Consider the following 15917-nt stretch of genomic DNA (forward strand, 5'->3'; position numbering starts at 1 on the left):
CGTGCATCTGACAATATAGGCTTCCTCGTCTTATTTGAATCATATGTTCTATTGCATAGTTACATACATGCATCACCAGCGTGTTATTTTTAACCTAGCAAAATTCGAATTGACTTGTTTATTGATCGAGTACATTTCAGCTTTCTGTTTCCGACAGGTGCAAATACATATACATTACTGCGCTTTTCTGTCAATCTTTTCCCTTAGTCAATGCGTCGAAATGTTTTTTTTTTTTTTTTCAATTTGGGTTTGTCATAATAACCATAAATATACTGGGTATGTATTTGTTTTTATTCCCTGTAAATATCTCATCGTTGTCACAATGCCATTTTAACATGCGTGCATGGTACACATTAAGCTCTCGGTATTTATTGTATTGAACCATCTCTGTGATCACTTTAGTGTTGCTCAGATGGTAGGCGAATCGCTTCATAGTCTCATTTGCAATGTCCACCGTCAGATATATCAGCTTAGTATTATACTGTACCGTACACATTCAGTACTCTAATTCCCTACCGAGCAGACAATGGACTTGTTATCAAATTGATCAGTGTACATGCATTGCATTAATAAATATATCTATTACATACGTAATACGTCACTGATGGAGTATACGTTATCATGTTTGGATGAGTACAATTCATTGCTTAGGTGTTGAAGTGGATAGGTAATCGGAAACGTTCCAGGTTGATATCTGATCTACATTATGTGTGTATTTCAGATTACTTGATAAGCTGGGATCCATGTGGCGGTTGTTTGCATGGAGGAACCTGTATAGAGTTTGCACGTAAATGTCTCTGCATTCCCAGTTACTATGGTGACCTGTGCGATAAAAGTAAGTGACCTTAATTTATATTATTATACATCTCTCACCGTAACTTCATTGGTTACAGCGTGCCGTAATTTTGCGGTATTTTACGGGGTATTTTCATCCTACCATATTAGGAAATGCTAATTCCAAATATGGAATGATTACGCGCGTAAGCGTCCTCTAATAATAAAAACAAACATGGCTGTCACGGGTTTGACCGGAGTCCATACAAAGAAGTTCGCTGATTCTGTTCTAAACTTTTTAGATTTCGGCATTCCCATGATGTATCCTTGGTAGGAAAAGATGTATAATAATAAGGTTATTACGAAGATACCTCAAAGTATGCTCTCAGACAGTACGCTGTCGCATCAACCTCCGCTGCGCTACGTCTTCGTGCATACTTTGAGGTATCTTCGTAGTAATCTTATATTATTATCTTAGGTATTATGTAACGTATCTTTATCATAGTTGTAGCTATGACGTAATAGTTATAGACCGTGGGTTCCACATCTGCATAACATTGAATTAAAAATAATAAGCCATTATGTGTTATGAACATAAATGAACTCATTACTGCGTATATATTGTCGACTGAATCAATTGTCAACGATCAACATTAAATTCGACTGGACGCTGTATGCACCGCAACCATTGAGATTCTTCCCAATGCTTGCACGTCGTTTAGCTGTACACCCATTAAACATTACTACAATGAATACATATGTTAACATCGACTGAATGTCACGCTAGTACTGATATAGTAATGAGATTTAATTCTGAAACATGTTGAAGATGTTACATCTCGTCAGTAAGAACAAAGTGAACATTGTCTGCATAGAAACATGAGTATATAAACACGTGATTGACGTGCCTAATTATTCCCTTGAAATCAGAACATGCAGGTGAGTTCGAGCAGTCAGCATAGGTGTATGGTTACAGTAATTAGAATTAATTTTGCAAAGACCGCAGTTCATGACATCTGTTCTCAATCTTTGTTAAGCAAGTAGTCGACCTTGGAGAGTATTTTTGCATTGAGTCTTTGATGAAAGCTATTGCGTGATTGCCCGACTAAATATGCTGTCATTTCGTCTAGCAAGAAACTTAAACACTTAGAATGAGTGTTAGTCCATTTGAAAATTGTATGTCATTTCCCCCAAATACATTCAATAATAGGGGTCTATGTAATTACAAGCCGGAAATGAAATGAATGACATATTAGTGTGTTTCAAGAAAATAAATTGTAATCTGATCATCGTACTTTCATAGTAAAATATGTCATTTCCGCCAGAATATCACTTTAGTTAATTTAGCTACAATGTCATTTCGCTAATTCAAGATGTGGTTAATTTAAGATTCAGATTATATTACTTACATATTTTGGCTAGTGTATTACAGTGTGTCTTCATGTATGTTTATAAACATATCAACAGTTGACAATTGCACAAATCAGCTAAAGATGTTAATAATTTACTAATTGTTGAATACATAAATGTTTCATTGTGTTTATACATGCATATTAATATTTTATTACTAATATTCATTGCAACATATATTTAGCCATTTACTCTTAATTGCGTACCAATAATTCTAGCATATGTTATGTATCTACAAATCATATCGTTTAAACAATATTTTAAGTCCAAATGTTTTATGTATGTTACGATGCTGTAGACACGTTTCTATAATAGAGCAGTGGTCTTATTCCGTGAAACAAGTATGCTGGCCTTAAAGCAAACTAGTACACAACAGCAATTACGACGAAATTACTTTCAAATTACGAATATGAACATTTTTGTGAGTGCCATTTCGAATGATGTAGAAATTAAAGACAACTGACAACACATGATAAGAAACTTTGGTGCACGGGTTTTGAAGTTGAATTTATTGACATGTTTTAACTTTAAAATGCAGAGCAGATTTCCAGCCAACAATTACTGTCGCTATCGTATTCGTCTAACGGGGGTTAATCCGCATTTTGCAGATTTTGCAAATGTTATTCCATACATGAGTGACGATCGCAGGGGCTACAGTAAATGTCATACAGCAGTAGTTATAACCCCGCGGTCAGAAATAACAAACTGTTCGTACGTGCCTACCACACCAATATGTATAAGCAGCCGTTGTATTGATGTACTCGACGATCCTAGACTTGGAACGCTTGAATGAATATACGTCAACATCAATTTTGAGTTGAGTTTATATTCACGAGTAAACTTGAAATTTACCGACATCCCAGTTTCACGGAATATTAACGCGTCGTGATTGTGAAATTGGACATCAGTGAAGGCGGCACACGAGGGGGGGCGATCGCCCCTCCAATACAAGCTGAAACCTTCAAAATGCAGGAAAAGCGTTTCAGAGCGTCTATATTTCATTTTTTTAAGGGGGAGCATGCCCCCGGACCCCCTTGTAAAGTCGCGCTTTCGGCGCAAGGTTGGTGAGCAGGTCTCACCCCCTCATGCAAAATTACGTGTAGCCGCCTCTGAGTAGTAAATACTCATGTAAATTATTTTTTGCTTTGAAATTTGTGTAATGTGATGTTTCGTGAATGTGGTTTCACAACTTCCCCCCTTGCTATATACAATTCATATACACACCAGCTGACTTACTCATGAACAGAGTATAATAACGAGTGAAATAATTGGTGTTTGGTACATGCTTACAATTAGTAATACCATGATAATTACCATATACACGGTTAGACCACAATACACCAAAAAAAACGCTTTATACTGGACTTTAATATTATATAATCCCGATGTGACTTTATTTTACTTTAAATATAGATAATTATTACAATGCTATTTTTTCAGGAAATCCCTGTCCTTCATACCCAATTGGTTCTCCGGATCCAAACAACGAATGTGGCGGTTGTAAGAATGGTGGGGTGTGTTTTGAGACCATTGGTATGTGTATTTGCCACGAAAGCTTCTTCGGCGAACACTGCGAAGGATGTAAGTACAACATTGCATGCTCTTCACGCGCCGGAGTCGTTGAGCTGCTCACGTTCAAATGTTGTGTAAACACACAATGTATTCTGATTACGTAGCTTTATCGAACACAGCGCCGCGACGACTGACAGAACCGTGACTAATTCTGCCACAATTCTGTCATGACTAAGCAGAAATGGTCATATGTTCATTGTTGTTTCGTTTCCATAATGAGAAAATGAATGACGGTTTCGTCACTGTTATGAAAATAACTCAATTCTACAACTGTAATTGGTTGAGAGACGTGGGAAACTATGCAACGAATAAGATGCTGTGATTTCTACTTCCGAAATATATTACACAGTATCATGAGCACAATACCAGTACTACTTGGTTGATCTTAAAAGCAATAAATAACGACTAAGCCAACATTTTCAAAACTCTTAAAATACAATACACTTCGTTACTGAGGTGGGAATAGATTATCGATTTTTTTATCGCGAGAAATAAGCTAGAATGGAAAATATATAACTGAGTGAGGCGCTCAATTTCTGTCGAAGCACCTCTGTTACACGTGGTTACATAAAACAATCGACTTGTTCCAACGACTTACGATGTACGTGATCGTACCTACGCGGGTACATCGTAACGGTACTCATAATGTCGATACATTGAAAGGGACATTATAAGAGAGGAGTTGAACCTTAGCATCTTCACTGAAAAAATACAATGTCAATACTCTACGTCAATTAGCAAACACTCTGACAACATACTTGGACTTCCTGGAAACTAACCATGAGTTGATGCCAGGTGTTTCAAAAAGAGTGGGCACATCCTGCAGAGCTGAGGCGCCCGCCACATACATCTATCATTCATTTATGCTGATTTGTCCACCGCAAATTAGTCAATTATCAAATTGACCAGTGATAACCCGGATTAGATTGCTGCATATTTTATATATATATAAAATCCTTGCCTATGTTAAGAATATTACTCTTCTCGAAAAGTAATAAAAGATAATGGGGAATTATCAGAATGCAGGGATGCCAAATTTAAACTATAATTCTTAATGGACTTCTAGTCTCGTTCATTTTTATGTTCGTGGTTGCGATAACAAAATCTGCAACATGTTTTTTGTAGCCGTACACACTAATAAATTCGCACTTAAATCTAATATCTGTCATTGCAATTTATTCTTATTGTCGGTGAAATGTTTGACTCGTTGTAATCTTTATCATGACGCATTGTAGTGCATTCATCAGGACACAACCCTGCATCTCCGTGTCATATATGTTTTCACATAAACAATTGTATTTTTTGAGAACAAATCACATATCGTATTAAACATTTAAGTTCCATTTCCACTTAGTATAATCTGCAGAAAACCTCTCACTGAACCCTGTGGCCAACATAGTACAGTTCACGAGCAATCTAATCCAACAGGACCCTGAAATCGATTTAGAAGGCTTTTAAACTAGAGTGTCCTTGTGAAAATTATGTTTGATTATTTGATTAGGCATCTCGATCTTTTAGTACAGGTTAATTTCAATGTTTCGGGATCTGTTATCAAAGCAATATTTTTTCTGATTGTCATAATCATCAGAAGATTTTTCCTGTGTATAATACAATTTGGAAGTACAACTTAGGCACCCCCTGTTTAGCTACTGATTACGTGGTTTTGCATAGGTACTTAGCAACGACGGCTTTGTGTTCAAACGTCGACATTACAGTTCCAGGAAAGTGGTAGTAGAAATGAATACCTGTCCAGTCTACTTAGCAAAAATGAACAGTGAACCATGTTACCATGCACATTTCATACACCAAGCAATAAAAATGGATAGTATGTATGAACATATATTGCATCGAGAATTTAAGCGGAAATTGGATTGTGATAATTACCAAAATTGAACTTTGCGTCCCCCATGACCATTTCTTTAATGGACTAAGTATTGCAACGGACGGTACATGAATCACTCATCAGGCATGTGTGTTGAAATATATAATGTTCAACTACAAATGGCGATATATTCACGTATTTGCTGTCTACCTTCGAGCAAAACGTTTTTTTTTTTTGGTCAATTCGAAGTCTGAATTTTGCGTATATTATTTGAATTTGGCAAGTTGCACAACACAGGAAAATAATCCATTTGGTTTATTGACACTATTTTTAATCTCGGCTAACACAAAACGTAAAATCCTCTATTCACTACTGTAACATGTTGAATGGCCTGAAGATACTCATGTAAAGAGATTGCATTGAACAACATGAAAGGGGTCAGATAATTACATATAATGTCGTTATTCCAATGGGTTTTTCTTCATTTTCAATTCTGTATTTTGTCATTCCCAGCCTATGTAACCTCAGCAGTCAAGACGGTAAAGCACGAGGGTTGCAAGCGATACTGTGAAACAGATGAACAATGTCTGAATGGAGGGCGTTGCCAGGAGACGGCCAAATGTCAATGTAACGAGGGATACTTTGGCAAGAACTGCGAGTTAAGAGAAGGTAAGAGTTATCTTTGAGAGTGATACAAGTTGTCGCTATTTTGTTTACAGAGCGCGTTTTCTCATAATTTCCGTAGTACATATAATTTGAATGAATTACACAATTCCCATGTCTATTCTGTGTTCTTTAGTTATATCGCAGATGGTTGTCAAAATTTGTTTCAGTTTTCTAACGGGTCAATTGATCTGACCTCCTCTAGCAAATCGTGACTATTCGCTGACTACATTCATAACTGGGTTTACGTGAGAAGAATTGCAATAATAGACAATTTAAGTAAAGGCGTGTGAATAATTCGGTTTTAGCTTCTTTCTAAATAGTTTACTTATTTGTACAGTGTGGTCGGCCACCGTGGATCACTGATTAGTATATTTAGTATTTTATGTTATTATTCTATTAGGCAACGTTTGTTAATTATTATTCACAATATTATTACTATCGTGTTTAACAGCATTATTGATATTATTCCCAATGTTGCTGTCACAGGAGTACATGAACCTTGTTATATAGTACAAATAACATAATCACATTAATTCCTAATGTAATCAGGGCGAAGAAGACTTTATTAGAACCCTTGTCAACGAGCAATGAATAATGGGAACAAAACTAAACAGTTTTAAATAAGGCCGCAGGGGGCGCTCTTTACCGAAAATTATATACACAGCTTGTGTATGTGCATTCATTTTTGTTTATCTCATTCGACTAGAATGGTGGAAAGATTCTGAAGAACCGCCCGATACGGACACGGTGGGCGTCATATTGGCTTCTGTGCCCGCTGTCCTGATCACGACTGTCATACTGCCCGCCGCAGCTTGCTTCTACTGCGTCGTTCTTCGAAGAAGCACGAACAGCGGTTCGGTTATCAACGAAGACATTACGGAAAATTCCGAAGATGACATAATCAATGTCGATGCAGGTATGCCTTGGAATTTGTGTATTTTAATTTTCAACTCGATAGCTATTAATTACAGATCGGAAATTCATTGTTATGTGTCGATTTTATACCTTTTTTTCAGCAAATTTCTCAAGACATTCCTTCACCGAATTTGATGAAGGGGAGATAAACGAAAGTACCCGAATAGCCGAAGGAATGCCACCTATGTACGGCAGCCAATCAGACGGGAATGCAACGGAGTCGCATCTACGTATTGGCGATGATGTTACACATACGATTCAACGTGTCAATATGATGGCATCGCCGCCCTCTTACGATAGGGTGAACGTTTCACCTCCCGAATACGGCGGTGAAACGGATTTACCTCCTCCTTACCAGAGCCGAATAAACACACCCTCGTCGGATATCACTCCGCCGCCGCCATACGAAGAGTGAATTACGGCTGACAAGATCAGTAATTGATCAGACTGTGTGCTGAATTTAGTCATGCGCATTACAGCCCGTGATACGCGATTATCAAGAGAATACCACGTAACTGGGTGTACTGTTTCTAGAAAATGTTCAATATGTTGACAGTATATCGCGAAATTCGTTGTGAAAGAAAAATAACTATATGATATTCTTTGGTACTGCTACGTACTCCAAGAGTTGCGGTAAAGGGTGTGGTGGGGTAACTTTTTCACATCTTTTTTTTTTTACAAAGTCATAATACCAGTGATGCAATTTTCCATGTTAGAGTGATCATCTCTATAGTCACAATTATAAGTCACTAAAAGGAAACCCCTCACAAATTAAACTGCGGTAGTCGTGTGATTCTCAACATCTAAGTCAGTGACTGTCGTGTCCATATTTTACGAACTCAAGATGAAAATAAAGTTTACCTTGAGCCGACGAGAGTGATTTCTTCATCCGTCTGTCTGTCTCGCAGAAGGCTTTTGAACACTCCCACCATTGTATTGTTAGAAGGAGACTAACAGATCTTGAATTTTTATACATGATCGAGCAATATATATATAAAATATTCCATTCTGATATTTAATCTGTATTTCAGTGGATGTATTACAATGCGCTTGCCGGTGCTTATTGCCGAGTATCCAGCAATTTCAACTACTTCAGACGCATGTCATGGACAGTAATATCCTCGGCATGTATTCAACAAGACATCATGTGGTTTAGAATTCTACTTAGTTATTCTACTTTGTTCGAGCTACGTTTCCTGTGTTGTTTTAATTAGATACTTATTAGCCATATCTCGTCTGAATATCACACCATTATCGCTGACTAATTGTAGCGTGGGGAGATAGGACTGACATATGCCCAAAGGTCTTTCAGAGATCCCGCGTGTATTCTCTGTTCTTGCAAAAAGACGATTACTGCAAATAAAAGAAAAAAAAAACATGTCTCAAAACCCAACAATGCATATAGAACGAGTCACATTGCAGGGAGTGCATTTAATGTTAAATTCAATGTCATTATTTCTGCTAGGTACACTGAGCACTCACGAGATTAAATCAGTCCTACTGATAAATATTCGTTTAGCAAACAAATAACGTACCGAGTGCGCAATTAGAAAGTTCTTGAATAGTGAACAAAAATGGTTACTCGTTTGATATCTATTCATGTAGAACGGACTTTGTTTTAGTCTTATTGTATGATACATGTACACCTCGATTACAGGACAATAAATAACTATTTACTGGTATGCAGAGTGTACGTTTCTGCAGATGTGTCGGGAGTAAGTAATTTACTTAACACAATGTCTCTGAAGGTATAAAACGAGTAATGTTTCAGACAACATTACGTATATATATAGTACAGGGTACAGGAAATTTACATATATAGTACAGGGTACTGGAAATATGCATATATACTACAGGGTACTGGAAATATGCATATATACTACAGGGTACTGGAAATTTACATATATATAGTACAGGGTACTGGAAATTTACATATATAGTACAGGGTACTGGAAATATGCATATATACTACAGGGTACTGGAAATATGCATATATACTACAGGGTACTGGAAATTTACATATATATAGTACAGGGTACTGGAAATTTACGTATATAGTACAGGGTACTGGAAATATGCATATATACTACAGGGTACTGGAAATTTACATATATAGTATAGGGTACTGGAAATATGCATATAAAGTACAGGATACTGGAAATTTACGTATATAGTACAGGGTACTGGAAATATGCATATATACTACAGGGTACTGGAAATTTACATATATAGTATAGGGTACTGGAAATATGCATATAAAGTACAGGATACTGGAAATTTACGTATATAGTACAGGGTACTGGAAATATGCATATATACTACAGGGTACTGGAAATTTACATATATATAGTACAAGGTACTGGAAATATGCATATATAGTACAGGGTACTGGGAATTTACAAATATAGTACAGGGTACTGGAAATATGCATATATACTACAGGGTACTGGAAATATGCATATATACTACAGGGTACTGGAAATTTACATATATATATATACTACAGGGTACTGGAAATTTACGTATATAGTACTCGGTACTGGAAATATGCCTATATACTACAGGGTACTGGAAATTTACATATATAGTACAGGGTACTGGAAATATGCATATATACTACAGGGTACTGGAAATATTCATATATATTACAGGGTACTGGAAATTTACATATATATAGTACAGGGTACTGGAAATTTACGTATATAGTACAGGGTACTGGAAATATGCATATATACTACAGGGTACTGGAAATTTACATATATAGTATAGGGTACTGGAAAAATGCATATAAAGTACAGGATACTGGAAATTTACGTATATAGTACAGGGTACTGGAAATATGCATATATACTACAGGGTACTGGAAATTTACATATATAGTATAGGGTACTGGAAATATGCATATAAAGTACAAGATACTGGAAATTTACGTATATAATACAGGGTACTGGAAATATGCATATATACTACAGGGTACTGGAAATTTACATATATATAGTACAAGGTACTGGAAATATGCATATATAGTACAGGGTACTGGGAATTTACAAATATAGTACAGGGTACTGGCAATATGCATATATACTACAGAGTACTGAAAATGTACATATATATAGTACAGGGTACAGGAAATTTACATATATAGTAAAGGGTACTGGAAATTTACATATATAGTAAAGGGTACTGGAAATTTACATATACAGTACAGAGTACTAGAAATTTACATATATACTACAGGGTACTGGAAATATGCATATATAGTACAGAGTACTGAAAATTTACATATATATAGTACAAGGTACAGGAAATTTACGTTTATAGTACAGGGTACTGGGAATTGTCATATATAGTACAGGGTACTGAACATTTACATATGTAGTATAGGGTACTGGAAATTTACATATATAGTACAGGGTAATGGAAATTTACATATATTGTACAGGGTACTGGAATTATGCACATATACTACAGGGTACTGGAAATTTACATATATAGTACAGGGTACTGGAAATTTACATATATAGTACAGGGTACTGGTAGTATGCTTATATACTACAGGGTACTGGAAATTTACATATAAAGTACAGGGTAGTGGGAATTTACATATCTAATACACATACACTCTTAGAATGCCGTGGAAATTTCAATTAATCAGCGCTAGCTGCGTACACGGTGAGACGATTACGGTCGAACCGACCAATATAATCGTTGTGTTCGATGATTATCTCCCGGTTACAAATATTCACATAGAACAGAACTCGACTCAAGTGATGCGAGATACCTTGTAGCGGAAACAATGTTACAGCCGTTCGACCTGTTCGCAAATTAGTGGTGATATTTTTAATATGCGCTAATCTGATTGATTGATAGGGCTATGAAGTGTGTTAATAAATATTATTGCACTATAGTTAGAATGGGAGAACCGTTTTACTCAAAATTGTGATTTAACGAGAGGAACTCAATTAACTAAATACAAATTACCGACATGTTAAGCACAATTACTGCAAATAAATCACTACCAATTTTAATACTGCAGTTAAATTTGGGAGTACATGGCGATCAATTTTCTTACAAATGAGTCAAAATACTACATATTGTTCTTCACTACAAAATTACGGGCAATCAAGCTTAACCTCTACTACACTTCCATATTTTCATCGTAGCCTTTTGTAATAATGTGATAAATTTGAGGCACGTAACAGGATTGCAAAGACACCGTTTTAGATGTATCTAAAAGTGTCCAAAATAGTGAATGTAAAACATATATACATGACAACACTAAACACAAGATTCGATCTCCATCACAGTGTACATTTCCCAACTAATATGCTATGCCAGGGTATACAGTATAAAATTCATACAGAGCTGTTTTAAAAAGACATAATCATCTCTTTTAGAATAATAAATCAGGATATGTCAACAGAACGATTTAAACAGCGTTTGGGGGGAAAACCTGCTCATGTGAACAAATATGGTAACCATGCAAATAAGTTCAGACCACGTGTCTGATTGATAGACCGTAGATTGATAGTTGGCGAGTGTCACGATTATTTGCAAATATATATATGTCAATATCTTCCTCTCATTGATTTGACAATGTATTACAGTATGTGTACCTGTCCTCTAGTTGTTGTCTGTTACTTGCAGTCACTATTGGAATGGTCAATTTCCATGTCGATTACATATCTTATTTTAATGATCCATGTATAAATTATTTTCCGGCATCCCAGAAATTAAGAAACACTACGCAAATACAACACTCACATTTTGATCAAAACGCCCACCTCCTCCGCACAGTCCATTTGTTTTAATCCTGTGCACAAACATCTCATCTTTTCGAAGGCATGCTTCCTGGTCGTGAAAAGAATGGCCTGGCGCCATTACATCTTCCAAAGTAAATAAAGCCACATTGTCAGTGATGTCATGAATATACTTTATATTATGTAAATATTATAAGTTTCGTCACACATATATACTGACGAAGTAAAACTTTTCAGAAATACCATCAATAATTCTGACTCTACATTAAGATTTACAAAGCTAAATTAAAAGAATATAATATTACAAGCCTCACTGTAAACGTGCGACTATTCTTTGCAACTGTAAAAGTGGTGGCGGTATGATTGAACGTGACTCACAAGACCTCTGAATCATTCTTACAATCAAATTAGTTGAACTGCCCGTATTATTGCATCGGTTTCAAAGCCGGGCCGAAATACTTGGTTTGATTAAACGAACATGCAGGCAATTTTAACAGTTTCGCTTGCCTGATTAGTTTGTTTTAGTCGCTCTTCAAACGGCAACTGAGTTATTGTACCTAAATCTCGTTGTCATGTATACTATATATCCAGTTTCTATGCACATGCGGATCTCTCTCTTTCGTATAACGCTTCTTGACGTTTTTTTTGTTTATCCATAAATGCCGTAAAAACAATTTGTTTTACTCTCACGTGATTTGCAAAGTTATTTTGCCATCACCATCACGTGTCTTTCGTATTTTAAACTACCTCGCCGTCGTATAAATTCACAGAATTTTTCTTTTATCCCTCGGTGCATTGACTTTTCGAACAACATTTACAACTCTGATAATGTAGATATTTTTTCAAACAAACCAAGATGGCCTAAGACAAAGAATAAATTATAGAGAATTTGATAGGCATCAAGTTCACAAATAATACATTAGGCAGAGCGAAAATTTACTCGATTTGAAGGAAAATTTTTGGTACTAATATCTAATAAAGCAGCGGTACTTGTAACCAAGGCTTTTAGTCTTTATAATGTGTGGTATTGCAGAAAATGAATAATAAACTATAATTGTATAAAACAAAGTTATTGCTCTGCCGGGTACTTGTAATATATATAAATTACCTGATATATATGTATATATGTATCTTTCTATTTTTATTTCTTAAGACAAATCATTCTATATTGTATTCAACATAGACGAGTGATAGCCATTTTGCGTGAGTGTCACTGAAACCAATCTTGGTACTTGATGTCTTTATAAGAATTGAGGTTAAGGTAACCCAATTATTCGAGTCGGTTTACTCACTTAAAATAATGAAACTGTAAATTGATGGTATACTGTCAAAGCAATATAAATTTAACATTCAATGTGACCAAAAATTTCAAAATATTTAAAATAAATTACACTTATGGATTGTCAATTGAAGCCCTGTGAGTTCTATTTTTTAGTGGTGTTAAGTGCTAATCAAACTCAAATTGTGTAATTTAGTCATATAAATCCAAAGGGGTCGAAACAATATCCTGTTCCGTTCACAGAATCGATTCTATACATCTGTAACGGTAACTTGCAAATGAATGTATTACATTGAATGTATTACCTGGTCATTGAATCTGAATAGTATATCAATATATAGCACCCAAAGGACACGAGAACGTGTTACAAAAATGATACTACAACCAACGTGATGGACTTACTACATTCAGTTGACATAGACAAATCAACGATAGCCGATTGACGGACGAAAACATCAATTACTGCATGTAGCGAGCGATAGTGATGACGCCGATCGTAAGTTACACTCACTTTATCTTACTCACCACAGCGCGGTAAGTGTAACTACATTTGTTTGAAGTGACGCCGCAATTTCCATGAAAACATCTGCTTTATTTGTATGTTCGTCTCTCGGGTGCTCAAACATGTATATTGAAGTGGATTTCATTTTTGTGTTTATAATTAGGAAGCAGGATGCAGAGCAAAAACAATGTGTTCCAATGGTGAATGTTTAGTACGAACAGTAGCGTGGTAAGAATACACATTTGGAAGAATCGACAACATTTTGATTTATTTAAAATAATATGCTGACAAATGTGCCAGTGGTTACCTCATGCTACCAGAGGGAAACAACTACAACAAAAATACACAAAGCACTGCGCATCATTGTGTATACAAATTCACTGCCAGAATCGAACTTTCAACCAAATCAACTCGCTTTGCTCGTGGATTAAGTGCCCGTTAGCTACTGGGCAATGAGAGACAACACTATGGTATAACAAGGACACTGAGTCCCTGACACACAACGCTCTTATACAGTCGAAAGCAATAATTCAATGTTTGTGATAATGTCACTAGTCCCGTGGATGTGTGACGCTTGTTTTCACATAATATCATTGCGCAGTAGGAGTAACGTCAATATGTATAAACTACGTCTGAATACATATGTAACTTAAATGGTTATATCTTCTTCCGATTGGGGACTTTTAATCTCGTCTTTTATGTTGTGATTCCCGGTGATTGCTATATATTTGGGAAAGGGCTACGAGTGCATTGTTATCAGTACATGTAGCCTTTTTAAGAATCAAGCAGGAATACGCCTCCATCAAATGTAATAGTATAGACAAAATTAACTTTGACAGATTAGAAGCAGTTTAGAGAAGCAGTTTATGTTATGTAATTATGCTGATTTATGCGGTAAATTTAATCTACCTTCTTTATTTCGTTTCAAAACTTGTTATGCGCATTTTGACTGTCAATCAAATATTAACTTTTATATAACTGGACGTAATTAAATTAAAGGTGGCGTGCCATGTATTTCCGTGCAAAGAATGTAAGCAATGTCCCATGTGTTAGTATATGAAGCAATTGACAGTTGTAGAAATAATTCTTGGGGAAATTTTGAAGAATGTTTCCTTTAGGAGGTGAGAGTCCATTCCACGCCAATTGAAAACATTGCGATTTTAGGTGAAATTTTAATTTATTGAAATCTTCATATCATGAGAACTGTGTATTATATCTGGCTAAACTTAAAAAAACATACTGTCCTATCACAAATTAAAAGTTAATAGGAAAACTAGACAGTTGGTGTTTACCGTCTTTTTTCGCAATGATCTTTGTATGTACAGACTTTGTCCGAGCGTAATGCTGGTGTGTTCACTTTCATGTAATATTACGTAGCTACAGTCAGACGTTTATAGCTAAACAATATGGCTTATAATTACTGCTTTGTAGCAGTTGTGTAATTTATATTGATAGGTCATTATGAAATTTCAAACATGATTAACTACAAACCACGGCATATGAACTTGTTTTAATATAATTCCGTATATAATGCACTCATTCATTTGTTCGGAGTCCGCTTTCAAAAAAATACTGTACTAACCAGAGAAAGGGACAATACAAGATAAATTATCCCAAACAATGACAGCGATAATATGCAAGGTGTGACTATATTTCTATCTAATCCATGTAATCTAGCATCATGTTGACGACATGTAATGAACAGTGATGATGACGTTAAATGATAACACCGAGAGTGTCTGTAGAAACTTAATCTTAACATAGACAAACATTTCTTAACCGTATTTTTTTTTATTTTCAGACATTGCAGCTGTGTTCACTGGTGCTAAAAAATTACTTGTTGCATACATAGTGTCAATAAATTTATACTGTGATATATGCAGGATGCTGTCATATTAAATTTTCATTAATACATATATATTTATAAAGCGCGTTCGTAATGTTCAGTGTTAGTTCGGGTGTATTGCTAATCTGATTTGTAGGGTCAAGTAATAAATAACTGTCATCTGGTGACAGAGGTAAACGTTACATTCGCTTGCCTTGTATTTGTATGTTCACGTATCGTTCTTTCTTCGGTGAGCAACACTTTAGCATACCTTATTAGGGGACCCTTGTGTACACTGATTACAAAAGTGCATGTAAATTAGTCACGTGGTGTGATTGTGTGACGCTACGGTGGTTTCAATGTGAATATCCAAATCGGATTACGACTATTAA

The 15917-nt window shown here is 35.7% G+C and overlaps 1 protein-coding gene across 1 annotated transcript in view; it reads left to right on the forward strand.

Moving 5' to 3' along the window:
- Window positions 1-8841, forward strand: part of LOC102807779 (uncharacterized) — a 28960-nt gene extending 20119 nt beyond the window's left edge. The window contains exons 2-6 of the mRNA XM_078013316.2: window positions 722-835; window positions 3625-3765; window positions 6092-6247; window positions 6951-7160; window positions 7261-8841. Of these exons, the coding sequence (XP_077869442.2) occupies window positions 722-835; window positions 3625-3765; window positions 6092-6247; window positions 6951-7160; window positions 7261-7574 (935 nt within the window). The 3' untranslated portion in view covers window positions 7575-8841. The remainder of the gene's footprint in view (window positions 1-721; window positions 836-3624; window positions 3766-6091; window positions 6248-6950; window positions 7161-7260) is intronic.
- Window positions 8842-15917: the final 7076 nt, after the last annotated feature.

The sequence above is a fragment of the Saccoglossus kowalevskii genome, chromosome 3 (genome assembly GCF_978046115.1).
Source record: "Saccoglossus kowalevskii chromosome 3, keSacKowa6.1, whole genome shotgun sequence".
Lineage (NCBI taxonomy): Eukaryota > Metazoa > Hemichordata > Enteropneusta > Harrimaniidae > Saccoglossus > Saccoglossus kowalevskii.